General features: G+C 39.8%; 1 protein-coding gene across 1 annotated transcript in view; it reads left to right on the top strand.

Annotated features, from left to right (window-relative positions):
• The window catches only part of LOC148019795 (uncharacterized), a 100,717-nt gene that overhangs the window by 70,461 nt on the left and 5,104 nt on the right, over positions 1-25,152 (top strand). The window contains exons 7-9 of the mRNA XM_087699970.1: positions 9,553-9,616; positions 9,705-9,911; positions 22,691-22,929. Coding sequence (XP_087556096.1) covers positions 9,553-9,616; positions 9,705-9,911; positions 22,691-22,929 — 510 coding nt within the window. The remainder of the gene's footprint in view (positions 1-9,552; positions 9,617-9,704; positions 9,912-22,690; positions 22,930-25,152) is intronic.

Raw genomic sequence — 25,152 nt, 5'->3', positions numbered from 1 at the left:
CCACCTAGGGTTGGATAGTGATGGACTGCAGTTGGTGATGGTTGGATAGTAGATGAGAGATGGTTGATGGCTGAAATTTGCATGGTAGAGTGAGAAACTTGCACAAAAGGATAAGGCTGAGTGGTGGGTAGCTTGTCTATTTTTAGATGATGAAGGGTGCCTAAAAAAATTAGGGTTTTGAGAGACCATTGAAACTCTCTCGAATCGCGCACCAAATTTGCATTTTTCATTTATTAAGTGTGTTTTGAGAGTTGTTTAAAAATGCTAATCAATTGTAATTCGTATTTTAGCTCAACATAAACGTCATAAACATTAGTCAATTCTGGCCATTTTACAATAGCCTTGATTTTTTCCGGATCCATCCGAATCCTATCTTTAGATACAATATGACTCAAGTAGTGAATCTCTTCTAGGAAAAATTCACTCTTTTTGCCATTCAAATAAAGTTTGCGTTTGTGGAGTTTTTGAAGCACTATTTTTCCAGCGTTTCTTATGCTATTTTTCATCTTTTGATTGAATCAAAATATCATCAAACAAAGTATATGTAGACTTCCGTTGTGCTCTAAAGATTCTTTCCATCATTCTATTAAAGGTTGCATTAGCATTGGTGAGACCAAATGGTAGCACAAGAAACTCATACAAACCAAAAGTTGTCTTAAATGGTGTTTTATGAATATCTTAAGGAGCAATCCTAATCTGATGATAGCCACTCTAATCTATCCAAGATATCATTAATTCTTGGAACGGGAATCCTATTCTAAATTGTAATTTTGTTGAGGGCCTTGTAGTCCATATATATGCACCAAGATCCATCTTTCTTGTGTACTAAGAGGACTGGAGAGCAAAAAGGTGAGGAATTGGGTTTTATTAGGACCATTCTCCAAGAGCTCATTCACTTGCTTCACGATCTCCTCTTGTTGTGTTGGACTCACAGGATAGGGTGGCCTATTTGGAGGTGAGCTCCCAGGAATGAGATCAATGTGATGATCCTTTGGTCTCTGGTGGTAACTCGTCAAGTAAAGTGTCTGCAAAACAATCTTCATCTTCTAAGGCCGCATCTTTTGGGTTGTGCTTTCAAAGTATTAAGCTTTGTCATCTTGACAACTCGCCATACCGTTGGATGTAATCCATGGATAAACTTTCTTATCTCCAATTCAAAGGAACTTCATTAAGAGATGTAAATTTAAGAGAAATCAGTTGCAAACTTGTTGATATATGTTTTAATATTGTCTCCATGACTTTGTTTCAGCTCATCTGAAAGGAACTTCATTAAGAGATGTAAATTTAAGAGAAATCAGTTGCAAACCTGTTGATATATGTTTTAATATTGTCTCCATGACTTTGTTTCAGCTCATCTCATTCTTGTTGCACATCGGCTTCAAAGGATGAAGGCAGAAACTTCATCTCCTTAAACTCTTTCCAAGACTTGGGTTCCTTTTTCTCTTGAGCAACTTTGAGCCACAAATTCAAAGTGGTATCCTTCAGATGCATTTTAACCATTCTAATTTTTGATATTTTGTATAATCTTCACCACCAAAAGTAGCATCAAACTGTTTGGTAAAAGACAACTTTTTGAGAATCTCTCTTACCATAGAAAACATCAAACTTGACGCTCTTGTCTCGAGGCTTGATGTCTCTTTTAGCATTGCTTTTCTTTGCTAAAAGCATATTTGGAGATTCAACTATCATGGAAATGGTTGGTTCTTTGACTTTCTCCTTGCTCTTCTCCATGGAGGGATTCTTGGGACAAGAGGAAGCAACTTGTGTATGATGAGACTTTGAAGTCACTGCTTGGGTGGATCCTCGAATGATAGGTGATGTGCTACCTTTCATAGACTTAGTTGCATCAATAACATTGATACCTTTTATGTTGAGATAGACCTTCGTAACCATAATACCATTTGTCTCAAGAGCCTTCTTGGTAAGGGAATCTTTAAAGACCTTCGCTTCAGTTTTTGCTTTAGCTCTTCTCTCCATCAAAGCTTGAATTGCTGGATTGGCTTCCAGCTCCTTATATCTTTGTATCTTCTCATAATCAAAGAAGCATATAGATATAGAGTGTCGGGAGCCTTCCAGTTGTTTACCAAAATTCTCCTCTTTGTCTCTTGATATAGTGAGAAAGTTGAGCCCAAATATCGTCACCCAGAAAAGTTCTTGCAAAGAAGAAGTTTTTGCTTTGATACCAATGTAAGCGCTGGGAAGAATGTGAGAATGACAATACTTTGAACTTAACCAACTTGATCAAATTTCACCATGAAAATTAGAGAGAGAGAGAGAGAGAGAGAGAGAGAGAGAGAGAGAGAGAGAGAGAGAGAGAGAGAGAGAGAGAGGAACCGGTTCCTCCCCCTTTACAGGAATTTATTGAAACAAAACCATGAGCACCAAGTGCTTGAACAATATGTAAAAGCGTTGATTTGTTGTAATTTTGAAAATCAGGGTTTTGAAACCCTAATTTTTGCAAACTCTGAGTAGCAAGTTGATCTTTTTCTTTAGTGCTTGGATTAGATTAAGCTAACTAGAAAGTGCTTCTTGGATGAGAGATAGATAGGAGAGTACAAAGCTTGTGGTGGAATTTTTGACATGAGAGCTTATTGCAAATGAAGAAATTTTAGAAGTTACCCAATTTAGCTTCTGGAAAGCTTCATTAGATAGGTTTGTGAAGATATGCTAGGGTTTGCACGGAGGAAATAAAGCATGTATGACCAAGACTGAAACATAAAGACTTAGATAGAGACAAGCAAAACTCAAACCCTAAATACAAAATACAAAAACTCAAAACTCAAACACAGAGAGAAGAAACTTTAAATTGAATGAATGCTGTAAATGAATGTAAGAGTGTACAGAATGTCCAAGGGTAGAGCAATGCAGTGTCGGAGAGTGACATCTTGGATCCCAAGTGTTGTGACTACCAATCGGAGAATTGGAGTGCAGGAAACACCACCTGTTGATCATCAAAGTATTAGGGAACTGAGGCGATAATAGGAGAGGTGTTTGTTGATGTAGACAACTTTCTTGATAGTTAAAATATAGGTACTACAGCAGTCGCTTGGTGGAAGTGATGGTAGTAGCTTGTGGCATGGTACAAGATGTTGAAAACGTAGGTTGATCAAGTGCTATGATGACGTAGTAGATGGAGACCTCCAAACAACAAGGCAATGGGTGAAAACATGTTGTCTAGGGCTTGGTAGTGATGGGCTGTAGTCGATGATGGCTAGACAACTAATAGCAGGTGGCTGATGGTGGCTGAAATTTGCACGGTAGAGTGAGAAATTTCCACAAAAGGATGATGGTAAATGGTGGGCAGCTTGTCTATTTATAGATGTTGAAGGGTATTCCAAAAAATTAGGGTTTTGGGGGACCATTGAAACTCTCTCGAATCGCATATCAAATTTGCATTTTTCATTAATTAAGTGTGTTTTGGGGGTGTTTAAAAATGCTAATCAGCTGTAAAGCTTGTGTTAGCTTAACACCCCCTCTTAGGCCCAAAACTAAGCCTAAAAGGAAAAGGTGGACAATGTTGAGCCCAGGGCATTCAACCCCAAAATAGCTAGGGCATTGGACAAAGGGTGCACGTCGGTTGCCTAGTGGCCTTCCAAGACTACAAAGACGATGGTTATCTTGCCAAGGGAGTATAAGTAGTGGATGGAAATCCTTGTGTAGGAGTGACCCAAGGGATATGTGATGAGAGTCCATAAGTAGAGGATGTATATCCTTGTGTCTGAAAGATCGTGTGGGAAGGGGGGGGGGATTTTGTGATGTTCGGGGGTAGTGAGAGAGATACCCATCATAGTCGTTCCAAAGTGAAAGGAAGTGGTAAAGAGGGGGTAGGTGGAAGGTACAATGTTAAAGGGTGCATTCCTTCTAACAATGCACCAAGAGATGGAGTAAATGGAGAATAGGTAGATGGTGGGATGGAGAAAGAGAAGTGTTAGGAGTGGAGATGGAAGATCCAACTCCTAGTGTGCTTTGGGCAGAAGTGGAATGTAATCCAAGAATTTGGAATGAGGATGTGAGTAAATTAGAATGTGGAGAATATAGTGGTGGAATGGGAGGGAGTTGAGAAGTGTGGTTTACTTGCTCAAATGAAACAAATGATAGAGACATACTTGATGAAGGGTATCTGCTTTGAAAGGCTCCTCTATTAAAGTTAACATATTGAAAATGCATAACAGAAGAAGAAACAAGAGAGGGTTTTGGCTTATATGACTCAAAAGGGTTATATATGAACTTGGCATAAGGCCTAGCTGAGATAAAGGAGATGGATCACTAGAGGCAACAAATATCGTGATCCCTTCAAGATCAAAGATATGGCTAGTCTTACCAATCAGTCTAGATGGAGTAGTAGCACTCTGCAAACGGAACTGTACGTGATGCGCAAGTACTTCTCAAACTCTTCATTTGTAAGATGACCAAAACGAGAAGAAGATGGTAAAGGTGAAGGTTTATCTACCTTTTTCTCGATATCATAATGCCTTCTCAAAGCCTTCAATGATGGAGAAGCTTGATAGGGCATCGTAGGATTGGAAGAAGAAGGTGCTTGAGACATTATGAGTCAAAATTGAGTCGCGTGTGAGTCTCACACAAAGACTAGCCTCCACAATCATCGCAAGATACTATTTAGAAGAGCACCGACTCTCATACCATGTAAGATATGCTAGAGTTTGCATGGAGGAAAGGCAATATATACGATCGAGACTAAAACACAAAGACTCTGACAGAGACAAAGCAAAACTCAAATCCCAAATGCAAAATGCAAAACTCAAACGCATAGACAAACAAAAAGAGATGAAACTCTGAATTGAATGAATGTTGTAAATGAATGTAAGTACAAAGTAGTGCAATGTTGCAGAGTGACGTCCATTGGAGACGAATCCCAAGTGCCATGATCGGTTGGAGTGTCGGAGTGTGGGAAACACCAAACGTTGATCACTAGAGTGTTAGGGAACTGAGGCGACAACAGAAGAGGTATTTGCTGATGTAGATAGCCTGTTGGATAGCAAAGATGCAGGTACTGCAACAGTCGCTTGGTGGGAGAGATGGCAACAGCTTGTACTTGGCACAAGATGCTAAAAACGTAGGTTGATTAGGTACTATGATGACGTAGCAGATGGACTGAAAGTAGGTTGCCTAGGGCTGGATAGTGATGGCTTGTAGTCAATGATGGCTGGATAGCATATGGTAAGTGATTAATAGTTGAAATTTGCACGGTAGAGTGAGAAACTTGCATAAAAGGATTATGTTGAATGGTGGGCAGCCTATCTATTTATAGATGTTGAAGGATGCCCCAAAAAATTAGGGTTTTAGGAAACCATTGGAACTCTCGAATTATGCACCAAATTTGTGTTTTGCATTAATTAAGTGTATTTTGGGGTTGTTTAAAAATGCTAATCAGTTGTAAAGCATATGTTAGCTCAACAAGGTTCATTAGTTCATGCTTTGTTTCTTTGATCATAAGCATTTGGTTTCACTTTTTAACCACTCATTATATGGGCTTCTAGGCAATGTGAGTATTTGAGTGTAAAAGTCTTAGTTATCTGAGTTTTCTGGTCAATTTGACTATCGAGTAAACTTTTAATTTCTTTTGGGCATCTCACCAATGATGACCCAAGTATAATTATAGGATGTTCTATTCTTATGGCTAACATTTTTGTAAAGTTTTGTTTTTGCAAGGGTACATTGACCCTAATTGGACAAGAGATCATGATACTCTCCATTTGCATGGTGGTTACAACTTCTCCCTCAATGCAACTCCCATTATTTGGTCAAGCTGTAAATAAGAGACAATTGTTGTCTTCATTGTGGAGGCTAAGTATTAGGCTCTCTATGATGGTGCCATAGGTCATCTATCTAAGGAGCTTGTTGGTAGAGCTATAGTTTCCATGTAGCATATCATTTGTGATTTTTTGTGACAACCAAAATGTGATAATACTAGATGGTAATCCCATCATCAATCTAAAGACAAAACATGTTGGTGGGTACTACCACTTTATGAGAGAGGAAGTGGAGCTGGGCACCATTTGCTTGGAGTTTGCGCCTTCATTAGATAATCTTGTAGATATTCTGGTCAAATTGCTTACCCACCCAATCCTTTAGTATCTTCTTCCAAGGATTGGAGTGGGTGCTCCCTTTCCTTCGACATTGAGATGATGCAGAGAGATGGTCTTCATAGCTTTTCCTTCCATCGTTGAGTGGTGAGAGAAGACAACTTCTTCTCTTGGTGCTTACATGATTATGGTTACCATGTTAGTAGATATGTTAGTTATGTCTGAGTTTGTATATGCGATTCAATGGGTTGGGGTATCAAGACATTTTCTTGATTATTTAGACATTTTAATAGGCTTGTTATGATGGCTATTTTGGGATTTTATGTTGGCTGACTTGCTGCCATTTATGGCATTCTTTCGGCCTATATATTCAGGCTCCTCATACACACTCCATCATCATTCATCTGTCATTCATAGGTCCTTGGTGGAGAGAGAAGCTGGTGCCAGTGCCTTCACAGCTAGTGGCTCGCATTGGTTCTGTATTGTCTCATGTCTTTGTATATGGATTTCATTTTCCGAGCATTCTTTAGAGTTTTCTTCTTTACCAATGTTCTTTTTTATTCTTCCTCGTGTTCAATAGTCTATTTCAGTATATGAATATGCTTTCATTGTTGCATTCACTTCTAACACACCATTGTTTGAGTTACATTTGTACTTTTTAGCATTATCCTTTTGCATCTTGATGAGCATGATTTTAAAAGGGTGCTTGGGCAAGTGAACAATGGCTTTCTTAATCCAATGACAGCTCATGTGTGTCTGTCTACTAAGTTAGAACTTGTCGAGATCTCAATCTCCACATTAATTGTCACGAGGTGGTGATATTTTTTGCACTTGCTTTGCTTATTTACTTATATAAATATTTTATTTTTCTTTTTTTTAGTTGCTGTTGCTCTTTACTCCTAGATTTCTCTTGGAATAAGCCAGGATCTTTGCATGGCTAGAAGAGGTAGCCATTGGGACAAATTGGACTAATGGTTTGTCTGAGCCTTAGGACCGGTTCCATATTGAATGGGCACTGAAGAATAGAATGCCAATGGTTTGGGACTATGTGCTTAGCACTAGAGATGGTGCAGGATAATGATCCTAGCCAAGACAGAAGATGTACATGTGAAAATGCTCACGGAATAAAAGTCACTGTAATTGAGCCACATTACACTTTTTGATGTGGTTGCAATGATAAAAGTTGCTCAGAACAACTCGAGGAATGCAAGGGTCACCATCCCTAAAATTTAGAGAGTTACTATTTTTGGACCCCAAAATCTGTTCGCGTCATTATCTTCGTTTTTGCATGAGGATTAATTCTCTGGTTTGAGCCGAGGTCAAATTTTGCACCGATCATGGAGAATTTTAGATCGGAAGGTTTAAACGGGAAAAATTGTCACATGTATGCCATGTGGCACAAATTCCCAAAAGAGAGAGAGAGCATTAAAGAAAAACGCAATAGGCATAAGGGGCAAATCTAAGAATGAAGTTTTGAGGAGTTGAGGGCAGATTGCTGCAGTTTCATTAGCTATGGAGAGTACTTCTTTGTCTCTGACTCATGTACGGAGGTAGAGCTTGCTCCCTTTGGTCAACTCTCTCTCTATTCTCAGAGGAAATGCTTTGCATGATGGGTTGATTCCATCGAAGGTACAATTCTGTGTTTTCTTTGCACTTCTGCTGAGGCAAGAACCTCATTGTCAAGGTTCAGGATCAGCTGTTGGCTTCTCCAATGTAGGAACTAAAGTAATGACCATGCTACACAGGAACAAGGTTTTTCAGCGCTGATTTAGTGCTGCTTATGGAACTATTTTAATGCTGGACAGTAAGAACAGTGAATTCAGAGATTTGCAAACTGCAATTTTGCACATGAATCATTGAGTTTTGGTCACAGAAAATGCTTTCCTAAAAGGGATGTTGTTTTGGACATGCTGGACAGTAAGAACAGTGAATTCAGAGATTTGTAGACTGCAATTCTGCACATGAATCATTGAGTTATGGTCACAGAAAATGCTTTCTTGAAAGGGATGTTGTTTTGGTCATGCTATACTGTCCTTATGCAGTTGGGATTTACTCAGAAAAGATGAAAACCAACAATTCTCGGGTTATGTATTTTGGAACATTTCGTTTTTGTAACTTTCCATCTTTTAATTGATTTAAAATTCGAGAGGGGCGCTGGTCTTCGGGGCTAGTCTAGTTGTGAGTTAAGGGAGTGAGATCTATGTTTTTGTGTGTGTGAAAAGACCAGGTGTTAATTGGAGGAACTACCGCTTTATGTGAGTCATAGACTGGTTTCATTAATCCTTGTTCCATTGTGTGTGAGACATCCCTACTGAATGCTGTTGTTTTGTTGAATTTAAGACTGGACTCACCCCTTCAAGGAAGATCGTGACATCTTGACAATGGAACCGAGGAATTATAAACCAAAGGGCAATAGCCATTAACTTGTAACAAGTGCTGAAGTTAGAAACATAAATCTAAATAAAACAATGGAGCTAGAATGCTCTTACGCCTTGACACAAAGAAAGATTGGTCCCAAAGCTTGGTGCTCCTTGTGATATTTCTTTATCATTATTGAATTTTTGGTACAATTGTTTGGAAATTGCTGCTTACAGGGTCTTCAATATGCTGTTTCAATACATATGCTTAGTGTTTTTGCAGTATTCAAGAACTTGTCTTCAACTACTCTCACAAGCTGAGGCCAAGATTACCAGATTGGGCATCTGTTCTGAAAGCACGAATGCACAAGAAGACCAATTTGCTTGAACCTATGATCTTGCTAGATTCTCTTCATGCATTGCTAGGAAAGCCCGCACTAGATTAGATCTTCACCATCACACATGTAGCACCTCAAGGCCTTTGCATGGGAGATCACAATCTTGCCAAGATCCTTTCCAATAAATGCAAAAGAAAATGCTTTGACAAGATTTGGCATGATAAATCTCTTTGGAATGCTACAGAAAACAGAAAGAAGAACATAGGATTTAGTAGGAGTGCTCAAACCAGCCTCTAGACCTCACAATCAAGCCCATGACAATGTCACCATGTCAAGATAACATTGTGATTCTCCAAATAGCCATTGTCATGCCTGGGACGACATTGGCTATTCCAGAGCAACATCACCATCCCCTAGGTATCTGGTCACTACTCCTACAGTAGCCATGATTAACCCCCCATGTGCTCAAAATTAAAAAGAAAATGAAAAAAGAGTGAAATTATCAAGCAGAATGATTCGAAGAAAATAGTTATGTGAGTTTCCCTCTAACCCTAGTACTAATGAAGTGATGGAACTGCGAGTTTGTATCTGATAGAATACTATTTGTAAGATGCTTACAAAAGCATTTTGTTTACATGTTCGTGGACAAAGATAAGATACCTTTTCTATTCAAGTGGCACGTTTTTTTAAATTAAAAAAAAAGAATAAAATTTTGGGGAGGAGGGATTTGTCCAAAGCTATATGTTGTTTTGGAGATGTGTTCTTTAGCTGAGTGGTTTTGATGTGATTTGTTGTGCTATGGAATATTTTCAGGTTTTCAAGCAATGACTCCTTTAGGCAGCTTATGTCAGTCATCAGTGATCTGCTGCACCACAAGGTTTTATATATGATTATAAGTTTGCATTCTGCACTTTTCCTACTCAGTGCTGTTGTTCATAGCTTGCTTCTTTTGTTTAACAATGCAGGGTGCGGGAAATGAAGCTTTTCAGGCAAGTAAACATGCTGAAGCAGTTGAACACTACACTGCTGCTTTGGCGCGTAATGGGGAATCTTGGCCTTTTAGTGCAGTATGCTTCTGCAATCGTGCTGCTGCTTCACAAGCCCTAGGTCATATTGCAGATGCTATTTCAGATTGTAGCAGAGCAATTGCATTAGACCCGCAGTATCCCAAGGTCTGTGTGCTTTTCATGCTTTTCATGCAAAGTTTGATACAAAAGTGTGCTTTGTTATGTTTGCAGTTGAAAACATATTGAACTATATGGATATTCTCATATGACTTTCCTTGGAGTTTACAAAGAGAATTTAAGTTATTTACTATCAAAAGGAGAGGTGAGGTTTTGAGAAACCACTTCTTCAGTTCACACGCTTCATTTAGGGTTTCACATTGATAGCCCTAAAAAGGGCTGATTTCCACATTTAGGCCACTTTTTCAGTGGCCGCCCACATAGTGGTGTGCCACCCTGGATAGCTTATGCCTATAAATAGACAGTCACTTCATTCATTCTTTACTACCACTCTCTCTTCAATCATTCTTCACCACCTTCTTTGCTCACCACTACCACTTCACTTCTCTCACTAGCCCCTTCCACTGCCCTCACACCCCTTCAAGACATTGCAGTTTGTGGCTCGTGGTGGCTGCCTTCACCCTTCCTCTTCTACTTCAGGTGCCTTATTCCATCATTAGGCCTTGTGTTTGGAGCATCTTCCACCTGGTGTCACCATCATTTGCTTGGCATTAGCACCCTTCTCCTTCAGGCTTCACCTTCAGTTGTGTTTTTTAGTTTGGAGGTCTTCTCCTTGCTTGGCGGCATAATCTCCAGCTTGGTATCAGCATCCTAGCCTTTGGCAGCCAGCAATCTACACTACCTAGTGTCAGTGATTTTATCATTCGTCTATTACAGGTGCTGTTGGGACTTGCGTGTTTGCAGTTTGGCTCCTTCTCCATCACCTAGCGTCACTCGTTTGTCACAGAAGTTGCTAGGACCTGCGTTTTTGCAGCATGCTCCTCCATCACCTAGCATCACTCGTTTGCCAGAGGTTGCTAGGACGTGCGTTTTTGCAGCCCGTTGGCTCATCTTCCATCGTTTGGCATCATCATTATCCACTTGGCATCAGCATCTGGGTTGCTCTCCTTGTGCTTGACAGCTGGTACATTGTGGGATTTGTGTTTTGTTGCCTAGGTCACTTCCCGGCATCAGAGGATTGTGGTTCGCTCCCTCAATAGTTGGTGATCATCTTCCACATCTTCGACGGCATCAGAGGATTGCGGTATGATACCTCGGTAGTTGTCTATCACCTTTTAATGATTACTTCGATAGCCCACTGCCTGGAGGATTGTGTTTCACTCCCTTCACTGTGTATATTTTCCTTAGGTGTTGCCACTTGATCCAAACAGGATAGTGTAATTATCTTTTGAGCTTCGGCTCTGTTGTATAAGCTTTTCTTCTCATAGCATGATTCCGTGCACCATCAACTTGTTCTTCTTGTGTTTTTGAGTTTCTCTTCTCTCTTAGTGTTTGCCGTACACACTTTGTGTTACTCCCCGCATATCCTATTGTCTCTTTGCACTGTCACTTATTTTGACATGGTATCATAGCATACTTGTTATTTTGACATGAGGGAGTAGACAAATTTTGACAGTAGATGAGTTAGATGATGCATGTTTATGGTAGCCTGCGGGCTGTTGGTTGACCTAGTAAACTCTCTTGGGTGTGCTAATTGGGTGCTATTAAGATATATCCACTCACAATTGAATTGGTTATCTATTACCTTGGTTAGACAAATAAAGAAAAATGCCTTGAAAGACCAGCTGAAGTGCTCTCCTTTAAATCTTCTTTGCTTTGGGTCAGTCCCGAATGGAATGCCTTTGAGTCTCATTAGCCATGCAACATCTTGTGTAGACAATTGTAAGAGCTAAGAGATTTCTTCTAGATCTCCAAACGTCATCCCCTCAATGGGGCTACATCTTGTGTATGCTAGTAGAACTCAGCCAAGTTGGGTGCCTCTCTTGAATATCCTTTTCTTCTTCATCCCCTTCTTGGATTCCTTTGTTTTTTCCTAAATGGTCATCCACCTTATCTTCTCTCCTTATTGTGTATGTCTCTTAACCTTTTTTTCTGCATTGTTTGCCTTCCCAACTTAAATCATCTCTACCCACACTACTTTGTTATCTGCCCCCTGCAATTTAGGTCTAACTTTTCCTTTGTTTCTCTCATAGTGGCATGAAATGTGGGAATAGGGAAATGCATTTTAGGACAGATATTTGGAAAAGAATTTGCCCTACTTTTACTCATGCTTCATTTTTACATGCACTTTTCGGCCTGATTTTTGCTTCACATGTTTCTCTTCTCAGTCTTTGGTGATCCATTCATTGTTATTCAGCATTCTTCAGCTCTCAACCTTTATTGTTCAAACTCCACACTCCAAACCCCAAACCAACTGTCTTTTCCTCTTTTTTTTTTCAAAAAAAGAAGCAATTTTCATAAATAACATCTTAGAGAAGTCTCCTTGAGGTAAAAATACAAAGTATAATGAACTTTATCAAGAGTGTCTAAGTATATCACAAATACAATGGTTGCATGAACAACCAATCTAGTGGGCTATATTGCTAGACCACTTGAGGGGCCATATGGAAGAAAGTGTTGGAGTCATAGGTCCACAAGAAGGGTTCTCTCCTCTTCCTCACCCTCTTAGAGCCACCTTGCATCCTCTTCCATCTCTTGTGGAGAGTGTGGATGATCTCTATTTAAATCCTTGAAAGAGTCTCTGTTGTGGATACATCTTGAAGGTCTATAGCATGACCGCACCTTGCAATCCATATATGCTAGGCAATAATTCTAGCAATTAACACCAATCGATGATAGTGTCTTTGGGTCCACTATGTAAGTAGTAATTTGGAGTGGGGATCGTGGGAGTGGAATGAGGGAGTTGTTGATGTGTGTCGTCCATCGGAGACAAATCTGGAGTGCAGTAACCATTAGTTGGAGTAGAGGCTAATGAAGAAAAGTGCTGAAAACATAAAAATGACATGTTGTAGATGCAACCGCAAATTAGGCCAATGTTGGAAATGAAAGGGCAGTAGGTTGGAAACAAGAATGCAATAGTCACTAGGGTTGGAATTGGTAAATACATCACTGTAACTACCTGAAGATGATGGCAGATGATCATTGGTAGCAGTGTGAGGTTGGGTGATAGCTATAGACCACGTAGTAGTAGTTGTTGGGGGTTGGACAACTAGTGGAAAAGGGTTGATGGCCAAAACCTACAAGACAGGGATGGGCTGAATGGTGGGTAGCTTGTCTATTTATAGATGTAGAAGAATCCTCCCAAATTAGGGTTTTGTATATGAGACACCAAAACTCTCTAGGATTGTGTACTATTTAAGGAAGCATTTGATAATTTACATACTTTGGGGCTGTTTTAAAGAGCTAATCAGTTTGTAATGCATTTTTAGCTCAATACCCCATCTCAAGCCCAAAATTGAAACCAAGGAGGGACTAGGATTGTGTACTATTTAAGGAAGCATTTGATAATTTACATACTTTGGGGCTGTTTTAAAGAGCTAATCAGTTTGTAATGCATTTTTAGCTCAACACCCCCTCTCAAGCCCAAAATTGAAACTAAGGAGGGACTAGAAGAAAAGTTCAAGCCCATGTTTACCCTTAGGACAAAGGGTGCACATTAGTTGGCTTGTGGCCTACCAAGACTATAGAGGTGATGGTTATCTTACCAGGGTAGCTCGAGTGAGCACCCTAGAGAGGCCAATGCATTGGATAAAGGTTTCCCAGTCGATTGCCCAGATAAAAAATAGGCTAATTAGTGCATATATGAGATTTTGAGCTTGTATCTTCATCTTTTTGGAAGAATCTATCCAGTCCTAGTGGCCTACTAGGACTTGTAAAGGCAGATGAAAGTGCATTGAACTTTTTTTTTTTGAAAAGGTGTGGTTTGGGGCCTATCAAGTAATTGTGCCTTGGGGGGAGAATGGAAAGAGATGGTTAGATCCACCACATCACAAAATAGACAAGCTATCTCGACCACTCAAGGGTGTTGAAGAAGAACAGGATGAAGAAGTATGTAGGTGTGGTGGTAAAAGAATTGTTGGTGGAAACAACTTAGGATCCGCTTAGGGATATTGTGCACAATGAGATGCATAGGCTAATGCTACATGATGAGAATGCACATGCAGTATGGGCCACTTGGATAGTGTTCCTAATGGGGAATTTGTTTACTTGCGGAAGCAGCCTTTTACAAAGATGATCATCATGCAATGCAAATGGGAGGTACAATAGGGAAGGGAGGTCGGTGTCGAGGACAAATGCCAAAACCTGCAGAATACTAAGAAAGGGTAGGAGCCTTCTCTCAACCATGGATGTCAAAGCCGAAGGAGGAAGAGAAACCTGATGTCAGTTATTGTGTGGTGCCAAGAACCACGATGAATTTGATGATAAAGATAGATCTGACACCTCTTAGTCGGAATATCCAAAGAAGAATCAACCACCATTAGGGTATGTAAAACATGCTCATACTCAATTTTGGGAGATGGCCGTTATGTTAACCAAGTGACTTTATCCTCCAAATCAAGACCATAATGCCTCCATGGGGCCTCCATTGAAGGATTAGTTGGAAAAAGCATCAGAGGATTTGAAGATGGAGTTGTTTGAGCCATTGCGAAATTAGATATGTGTTGTTGGTGTATCTTGCACAAAACAAAGCTCTCCATGATAGCCACATGGTACCCTTTAAATGAGCACCAACTTTGATAGCATGTAAAGATATGCTAGGGTTTTCACAAAGAAAACACAAAATGTACCAATACGGTTGAAACACAATAACTCAGAAGGTAATATGATGAATGCAAAAGGCAAAACACAAAATGCAAAAACACAAAACACAAAAACACAAATAGAAAAGAACTTTGAAGTGAATGAATCAATGTTGTAAATGAATGAGAGAATGTATAGAATGCTCAAGGGCAGAGTTGTCCAACAGCCAATGGCTCTTGTGGAAGCAGGTTGAGGCAGGTGTTGACGTGTGTTGTCCATTGGAGATGGATTTGGAGTGTAGTAACCGCTAGTTGGAGTCGAGGTTGATGAAGAAAAGTGTTGAAAACACAAAAGCGACTTGCTGTAGATGCAAACGTAAGTCAAGGCTCATATGTGAGAACATATATCAAGTTGATCTCTCTTGCATAAGATCTCTCCCTGACATAGTTGTAGTGAACCTCAATGTGTTTTGTGCGAGCATGAAACACAAGATTTCATGCTATTGCAATAGCACTTTGATTGTATGAGAGAGTTGGATGTAGGACCCTCCAACAAAGCCTATAGATCAGCTAGCGATATGCACAACCATACACATTCAACTATTGTTGTGAAGGCTGCCTTGTTCTTTGCCTCACAAGATGAGGTAGCCATTGTAGATTGTTTCTTACTAAGCCATGAAATGCATGAACGACCCGAAAGGAAACAATATCCACTAGTATACTGCCGAGTATCTAGTTTGTAGCCCAATTTGAATCGTTGTAAGCTTGAAGTTGTAAGTCTCTCCCCTTGGAAATATCAAGGCATGTGTCTTAGTACCTTGCAAGTAACAGAATATTCGCTTAACAGCTTGCCAATGAATAAGCCTGCTCATCTGAGATATTGCAAATTGTGTACTAGGGTGTGTGTTGTAAAGATAGGTAAGACATCCAACAGCTTGGCCGTAAATTCCATCATCAGTCATCTCACTACCATCATGCATGGAATGTTTTAGCCTTGGCTCCATAGGAGTACCCATAGGTTTATGATCTTGCATGTTAAACTTGTGTAGAAGGTTTCCCACATATTGTGACTATGACATGACAATACCATGCTGATTTTGGGTGAATTGAATCCCCAAATAGTAATGTAAGAGGCCTATATTTGACATAGCAAATGTATTCTTTAATTCAGCCTTCATATCTACAATTTTATCCTCTTTAATTTCAATGAGCAGCATAACATCTACATCAAGAATAATCACCAAGTCCTCCCCTTCAATCTTAATGTATAGAGTAGGAGTAGGACTTTTCTTGAACACTTTGCTGTTCAAATAAGCATCTATCTTTGAAAACTATGCACAAGGAACTTGTTTCAAGCCATACAAAGCCTTGTCTAACTTACAAACCAAGTGCACTTTGCCTTTAACCACAAACTTTGGAGGTTATTTTCGATAAATATCCTCATGCAAGCCGCCATTAAGAAGATCTGTCTTAATGCCCAATTGATGCACTTTCCATCCATTATGGGCAGCCACAATAGTAACACATCTAATTTTACTCATGTGGGATGTAGGAGCAAAAGTCTTCTCAAAGGTAGCAACAATTTGATGGATACATGTGGACAAGAATTATTCTCACTAACTTGGCTTTAAATACTATCACACGACATGCTTTGTGGGCAACAGAAGAAAAATGATATGTACTTCCATGGCTACTTGGATAATAGAGTATGAATGGACTTTCCTTCTCAAGAAGACAAAGTGTGCATTACTTGTCACTACTATAAGGAGATGTGCTTGGCTACAACAAGAGGTCGGTTAACTCCATGAATGTGACGCCTTGTTGTGCCCCCCCTCAAAAAGACAAATTCAATGAAGTGTGAAAACCAAGATACGACTCTGGAAGAGAGTTATGGGTGTTATTGACCATCTCCTCATTGCTTATCACCTCATCAATATTCAGCAGTTGGCTGCTCTCTCAAATCTTGAATGTAAGTAAGGTGATTTGTCATAGCATGACCCTTCTCCATGTGTGGATTTGCCAATTCTCTTCTTAAGTAAGAGACTCTGCCCTCATTTCGCGTTGCTCAAGGATATCCCAAGTTGCCTTTGAGGTCTTACAAGATCGAATATGAGGTATTGTTGCTTTGTTGGTTGAAAGAGCAATCAAAGATAAGGTCTATGCATCTTTGGAGTTCCATTCCCTTTGTTCTTTTGTAGGAGGGATATGGGTAGCAGAGCTAAGGCAGCTTGTTGTCCTCTAGCCCCTCTTTGAGGTGTTTGAGGAGTAAACCCTCCAATTCTAGTTGAATTGGTGGTATCACAAAATCCCAAAGAACCTTGTCAACCAGTAGATTGTGCACCTTGAAACTCCACAAGGAGTAATTGGTGCCATCAATTTGTCCTCCTGAGACCAAGGACACCCAAAATGTTGCTATGATCATTGTGACCTTGTTGAGCCATTGCTGCAATAAAGTGCACAAACTGCAACCAAATACTTCCAAGCTGAAGTGCAAAACGTAATCACATGAGTATCAAAATTCCAATACAAGATAGATAATGCAATTACATAATTGTCTTAAAGCGAAATTTACCTCTAAATTCCTTGAAAAGTGTGCAATAACCATTTAAAACAGCAATACATTGCTGTACCTCGAAATGTGTGTAGAGAAAGTCAATGTCAGGATTTTAATGCTGTAAATTCCCAAAATTTCAGCTATCTCTATGCCAAACGTGTTTCAAACAGCAACCGAATGGTGTACTTGCACATGTTTGCTTCTTTGGGATGTGTGAAACACAAAAACCTCAAATTTCCTCGAAGAACATTTGAGAAATTGAATAGATTTTATACATGTAGTCTTAGGATTCGATGAAATGTTGGGCTCTAGATACGCATTGATAGCCATCGAAAGCTATTAAAAGCAAAAGAAAGAGAATCTATGTTATCATGTGAAGAGGGAGGGATAGGAGTGAATTGCAAATGATTAGCACCAATAACATGCTCAAATGAAGCGGAAGATAATGTAATAGGTGTACTAGTAGATATAGGTTTGCCTCTAGAGCCTCCTTTATGGACATTGACATAGTCTTAACAGTCTGAGTGGTGATTTAGATTTGGATATTGCACAATAGAAGGAGCAACAAAGAGAGATTTTTGTTGACATAGTCATAGCGGTCTAAGTTTTCTAGGTGACTTAGATTTGGAAATTGCACAATGGAAGGAGCAACAAAGAGGGATTTTGTTTCGAACAACAATTTGCTTTCTACCATGTGCCATGTTGACATGCACATAACAACCATAGGCTCATGAGATTGTGATGGTTCATACTCAATGGGTTTAGTCCACTCTTGAATAGGGTGCTATGGGATGATACTAGCAGGAGAAATGTGGGAAGAGCATGGAACAAAGTGGTTATAGTTTCTTTTCTTTTCTTGATACCCTTATGTGGAGGTTGTGCTAGCTGTAGTATCATGATTACATGGCAAGCTATGTAAAACCTCCTCTTTCCACCCAAGGTATTCATGAAGGAAGATTGAGGACTTGTTGCCCCAAGGCTATAACGAAACCTTTGCCTTACATGGTGGAGGAGGAGATGAAGTGTTGGCGAGCGAGTCCTTTGTTGTTTTTGCATGATATATGATCGGTAAAGGGGTTCATAGTCTGCGGTTCTCGAGTATTTGGTTGCATAGCAGCATGTGTGGTTGATGAACAAAGCCTTGTAACCTTTATCTTCTTGATTGATGGCATGTTCTTGGTTAGGGCAAGGCTGGCACTTCTACATGCAAGGGTAGCCTTGAGGGGCGGTGACCTTGAAGCTAGTGCCTTGGTCTCACAAAAAGGGGATGCCATGTTTGTGTCACATGAGGGCTGAATCCAGACCATCACCACTAACTCACTTGATGGGTAGTGAGAGCTGTCTTGGGCAGCCCATAATCATAATGGTACTTGCAAGCCTCATGGTTGGGCTGTATACCGTAAGGCGGTGACCATGGGGGCAGCAACATCATGCTATGTCAAGTATCTTGCAAGCATCCTCCTTGGGATCATTGTGACTAGTAGAGAAACGGTTTTCACTTTTGCCATGGGGGAAGGTTGCCTCGAAGGAGAGGAATTGGACTAAACAAAACTTATGGGTACTTTAGATAGAGGATCAAAGTAGTAGTGCATTGTAAGAGGAGTTGATTTATTGACTTGGCCCCAACCACTTGTTTGAGATCCAAGAGAGTGGGTTTGGAGGGGACCTATTCCTTGATAGGCCATTCGATGTGACCTTCTTTGGCAACGCAATCAAGGAAGGAGGATTCGATGAGTAGGATCACATCACAATGAGCAATTGCTCCTCGTTAGCACATGCCACAAACATGGCATTTCATATCATTTTTTGTTAGACTTTGGAGAAGGTTGGATGATGATAGCTTCAGATTGATGAAGATATTCATCCTCTTGTGGTTGGTAGCTCATAGGAACTTAGTAGTTGGTACATGGATTGGGCATGGCAGGGTTCTAGTAGCATAAGTGAGATGTGGTGAGCTAGAGATGTAGAGACATTGTCAGTAGGATTGTCCCACAACTTAGGAGGTATGGAGAGCCCTTAGGATGGTCTTTCATGGCACAATAGAGACCATGGTTATGGCTTGGCAGGTTGTAGCTTGGGTCACAAACGTAGGCCCTACATGTGTATACAAGGAGTATTAAGGAAACCATTGCTTTCTCATCATTAAAGAACATCTACCTAGGATCCCTACCCTAGACTACTCGTAGATACAATGGACCGATGGACATGTCACACTAACATAGATGGGAGCTGGCTGCTAGCATTATTGCCTAGTACATTTGGACTTTGAGTTGTAGCCATGCTATAGACTCTAGTACGTCTCCATTGCGGAGAGACTCGTGAGGATTGAATAAAGATCAACCATACTCTGTGTAGGAGTTGGAAGAGATTGCATGGTGGCTTTGAGGATGATGAGGAACGATGCTTTCTTGCAGGCTTGGGGTTTTTGTCACCTTCTTTGACCTAGCCCCTCAGATGGTCTAGCACTTTAATCCACCAAATTGGTTATTCACACAAGCATTGAAGGTACGATGTACGTAGTTATTCTCTTGAGGGTTCTTTGTACTATGCAATTTACCTTAGGGGATTTTCTTCAAGTTGCTGTTAATAGACATTTTTTCTTTTCTCAAATTTTTTTTCCCAAAATACAATATTACGGGAGTTGAGTGGAGCTTTGTCTCTCATTCATCATCCTTTGGCATAAACTCCATATTAACAATTTGTCAATCAACCATGGCTCGAATGAAGATGGGAGACATGAGGGTATGTTCTCAACTCTTTTTCCTTGGAGACACAAATTGCTTGCACTATGAAAAAGCAAGGCCTCAAAGTGTTATTTATTTATTTTCTTATTATCACAAGAATTATTCAATGAAATACTTGCAAAGCCACAAATTTTCAAGATGGTAATATTGTGTTTGATTCACTCAATTTTTCTAAGGTCATTTTGGAAAAATTGGCAAAACTGTAAGGTTTTGTTTGATGATGAATTTACTTATTTTGTCCTATTATTGTTTTTTTCTTGAGTCATGATTTTCTTCGAACAACTTCCATTGACCATAATTGTTTGATCCATTGTATGGACCATTTGAGCTTGATGCTTTGGAGAGCCTTGTTGACCATGACTATCGGTTCATGTGATGGATGGCTCTTGAGTTTTGACGGAACTAATGTGTATCACAGTTACATGTCCTGAACTTCCAGTTGAAGAGCATAGATTTGGCTGATGTGATCATAGACATGTGGTAATGTTGAGCAAACATTGTACATAACCAGATTGTACATTTATGCAAGTGAGGTTAAAATTCTATAACCACTTACAGCTAGTGACTTGTTTATTTTGCAATACATGGAGGAATGTGGATTGTATAATTTCACATGATATAGTCTCATTTTTGGCAATCTCGGCTTGCTATTATTTTACTATCACAGCTTTCTCACTTTTGTGCTCCCATTGTAAGGATATACATTCCATATTGTTAGCTGCTACTATCTCGGTGTGGATGGGTGCGCTTAGGGTCTAGACTCTAAAGTCTAGGTGTGGTGATCATGATATATCCCAACAAGTGAGCCCTCGAATCCTTTTTGTAGGACTCAACTATTGTAGTTTTTAGGGCACATTCTAGTGACACGAAGTGATTGTTCTGTCACTTGCTTGTGACGCTTTCATATTTCTTAGTTGAGGAAATTAATCGGGTTATAGCTATGGTTGCATGGGCTTTGTTTGGGTTGGCATCCGGATTGCATGTTGATACTCAATAGTTTGTTCTTATTAGCTCCACATAAAGAGATTTGGTTGACATGGGATGGTAGGGCAGAATTGTCCCTAGATGGATGATACATTTCATTCATCCCATTGGGGTGGAAATGGTGCCCAAAAATTTGTTGGACTAGATGTTCAATAGTGTAAGGAATACATTTGTATATTGGAATCTCAAGAGTGCTCATTTGCATGTTTCCCAAAGTCGTGCAGAGTGTTGAGATTAATATTATCTCCTCATTGCCATCGTTATCGATGACTCAGATCTTTAGATGAATTTGTGCAGCCTAGTGGGTTTATGCTATGGAAGAAATGTGGGAGATTGTCTTGGTTAGACCAGGGTATCTTGGGAGCATGTCACCACTCCAAAGTGTATGAGTGGGGTTGCTCTTTTGGATGTCAAGAGACACATAGTGGCCTTTAGATTTGCTCTTTTGGAGGTTGTGTTCAAAGCAGCAAACCGGGGCAAATATTGCTCAAGATTTTATTGAGGAGGTGGAAATTTCTCATGGCTATACACGTTTAGGCCTCTTGATGGTACGTTTTGAATTCTACTCAAACTTATTTTTATTATCTCACTTGGTTCCTTCTTGGCAAGACCTATTGTCTTCTGCTTGTTGGCATCCTCTCGAGTCTAGACAAAATGCCAATTCTTTTTGAGCTGAAGTGTTGGTTGCCTTTGGATTGTTATAGCGATGAGAACAATCCTTGTTCAGAAAGAAACTGAATAGAGTGGTTATGTTAAGTCTAGAGACTGGGAAATTTTTCTTTCTCTCACCATGTGAGGCTTTACTCTTTTCACCATTTTCAAGAGTACTCACACAAACCCAAAAATCACATGTCGGTGTGGTCTAGGATGGAACGAAAAAGTGGGCACAATATTTTGCTTCTTGAATTTGAGGACTTTGTGGCTTGGTGTGATTAGGGTTTTACCAGCTTGAAGATTTTTTGCAGCTTTCAGCAAATATGTTATGTCATAGGATGGTAAAGGATAAAAGATGGGTTAGAAAGAAGGCTAGTAAGGTATGGTCATATAGAGATGGTTTAGATAGGTGTACAAATTGGCAGGATGGATTGTATAGGTATGGAAGTCAAAGATCTTGTATGAAGGTAAGGTTTTTGTTTGGAGAGTTCTGATTGGAGTCGCTTTACTAGTGATGTAGTGTGGCAACACAAGATTGCTAGTGACCATTGTGCCGTTTCTACTACATGTATGGAGATTGCATCTCATCTGTTTGTTTCTTACCTAGCTGCTGGATAGATGTGGGCTTTCATTTCTAGTGTTTGGACTTTATGACATTTATAGAGAACTTACCAATCAAGCATGGATCTTGCAAAGATTGCTGCAAGTTGAGACATTGTAGCTGAAACATTCTTATGTGTTTCATTTCTTGTGTTGGATTGGGCTTTGGCACATGCAGCGTACCAGAAATGCTTTTATATTTGAATTGGCCTTTGGAATTCATGGGCATATTGGTCTATCGGAGGTTTATTATTGTGGCAGGTGGCTTCTATGGTATTGGCAGGGGTTATTATCGATGATGTGGTTGCTCCATGGTTAGAGGCTATTCTCACAACTTCGATTGTTGCTATGCATAATGCTGTAGGACTCTCTTAGAGTTCAAGGGCTTCAACAAGTTCCAAGTTTGTTTTAGTAGCCATGTGGCTTTTAAAGTTATTTCTTTTAGCTGTGCATATGGTTTTTTCATGTTGGCCAGACAGCCTTTTGTACATCTGAGCATTCTTTTATTCAATATCCTTTACACACACACACACACACACACACACACACACACACACACAGAGAGAGAGAGAGAGAGAGAGAGAGAGAGAGAGAGAGAGAGAGAGAGAGAGAGTGAGTGCTGATTGATTGATGATTGTTTGGAAAACAAAGGCCTTGTCTAGAAGAGCAACATTGTTTGAGATGGTTCGAGATTTTCATGGAGCAAGCAATGACTTGAGAAGACTAATCACACTTCTGGAAGGCTATCAGCTTGATAAGCAGGAAAAACTTCCATACAAAGTAGGTGACAAGAAGACTCTTGAACAGGATATGAAGAAAGCCCGTCGTAGATTGGTGAAGGCAATTGAGGAAGCAAAGAATGACTATCCACTAGATCATTACTTATTGCTGTACGTAATTATTTTGCAAAATCAGATGTTTAATGTTCATAGGTGGCATTTTAAACATAATGTTGCTATGTTTGTATATCCTGAAATGATAGTTATCATTTCTTTAGGTCCTAATATTCAAATGGTGTAAACAGAGACAAAAATCCAGGTTTGTATCGAGTTTGAAGAGCATACAAAGAAATTAGTACTAAATGCTCTTTTTTTCCCAAGAAAATAAAATTCTATTAATAACACCTCAGGGAAAACCCCCTGAAGCAATGTACAAAGTACAAGGAAATATGTAAAGTGTAGCTAAGTACATCACAAATATAATGGTTGTGTGAACAACCAATCTGGTGGGGCTGTAATGTCAAACCATCTGAGGGGTAATATGGAAGAAAGTGCCCGAGTCCCTAGTACTAAATGCTTTGGGTATTCGTGCAGTGGAAAGAGACACCATTCTAAGAGCTGTCGGCACAGTAGTCCCTTGTTAAGTGAACCTGGAATCAAGTTATAATGGAAACTGGAGAAAGGGAACATGGGGCCATTCTAACATGTGATTAGGCTGGGTTTTGAGAGATTGGACAAGACTTTCACTTTCTGATGTCAAAAGTTTTGAAAATACTCAGTTCCAGATCAACGAGCATTGGTATGATAGAAAATAATACATCTAAATGAGTTTGACTTATCCTTCAGATTGGCAATATAAAACAAATTGAAACAAATCAGTTGTGTAAACCCTGCAAACCATAATGACTCTGAAAGTTGTGCTTTTCCCAATAAAAGTAATTGGGACAGTCACCTAACCCTCGAGATTCAGCAAGTTACTAGTCTCCTGTTGCCAAGCTGTTGCAAAAATGGCTGAGCCTGTGGTGTATGCAAGTACCAATGGTTCTCCAAATAAACAATGTCTGCTAGCAATGCACTGATGTTCAGAGGTGCAGCATGTGAAGAATATAGAGCAAGCTGACAATACATAACAATCTCACAATAAAAGGTGGAGTTTAGATGTGTACAGGGAGCTTGTAGCTAACACAGGCAATATCTGCATTGTAAGATTATAACTTGGCCTGTGCCACTCTGCAAGCAATACACACAGCAGCTGGTATTATATTCACCAGTGACAGGAACAGGGACGGGGGATGGCCAAAAGCAGGGGACTAGGATGGGTTTAAGATGGCATTTAAAAATTCATATTACTTAAAGAATACCTAAATTTTAACAAAGATGCCGAATTTAGTGTGGATTATCAAAGTCTTTAAGGGAGAGAGAGGGACTGAAATGTCACAGCTTGCTGTAATACATGCACATATATATCAATATGTATATGTATATATAATGCCTTCAAAAGGCCAAATCAGTCTATGAGACCAAAATGCTACATCCAAGAGTCAGGGGATTTTCCAAGCCAAAAATAGCTGTCATCTAATACTATGACTAACTATATGGAGAATAAACAATACATAGATGATGAGTACAAGATGATATCTATACCAAATACAATTTGGAACTGCTCTAGGGATACTCTCATCCCAAGATATCTCTCGTGGGTCTATCTAGCCTATAGAGGATGAAGCGATGAGGTAAGGCTCCTCGATGAGGATGTAATATCCTCTGTACTTGTAGTTGATGCCTCTTGTAGGGGTGTAGACCCCTGCTGGGAGTGGAGGGCGAGCTCTATATCTCTTTATCCAATGTGACTCCCCAGGACAGGGCCAATAGTTGGTTAGATGGGGGCTTTGTGGTAAATGGAGTGGTCAGGGGCTTTGTGGTAAAGGGAGTGGTCAAAGCTCTATAGAACTTTGTGAGCATGTGTTGTTGTGTGTCTCTAGGTGCTTGCTCCTAAGTTTATAGGAGGTTTTCTCTATGTTGGCGTAGTTGCAATAGGAAGAGCCCAAAATATCTTTGTTTTGAGAAATCCATCACCTTGGATAATGGTCCGAATCCCTTAGTAAAAAGGCAATGGAAGTGTCCTCGATCTCATAGTACATTGAGCATCTGCATACATAGTGTTCCTCTATCTTTGGCTTTGTCAAGATATGCGATGATGCAAAGAGATAGTAGGTTTTGCAGGGAGAAATGCAGTGTGTATGGCAAACATTGAGAGAGAAGAGAAACTCAAAAACATAAGAAAAACATGATGATGATGTACCAAATCATGCTATGAGAAGAAAAGATGATATAGCAGAGTTGAAGCTTAGAAGATGATTGCACTGTCCTATCTAACTTAGGTGGCAGCACTTC

The sequence above is a fragment of the Lygodium microphyllum genome, chromosome 19 (genome assembly GCF_053477565.2).
Source record: "Lygodium microphyllum isolate KBCC chromosome 19, Lygodium_microphyllum_v1.1.10, whole genome shotgun sequence".
Classification (NCBI taxonomy): domain Eukaryota; kingdom Viridiplantae; phylum Streptophyta; class Polypodiopsida; order Schizaeales; family Lygodiaceae; genus Lygodium; species Lygodium microphyllum.
The sequence above is the reverse complement of the archived record's forward strand: the minus strand, read 5'-3'. Positions and strand labels throughout refer to the sequence as shown.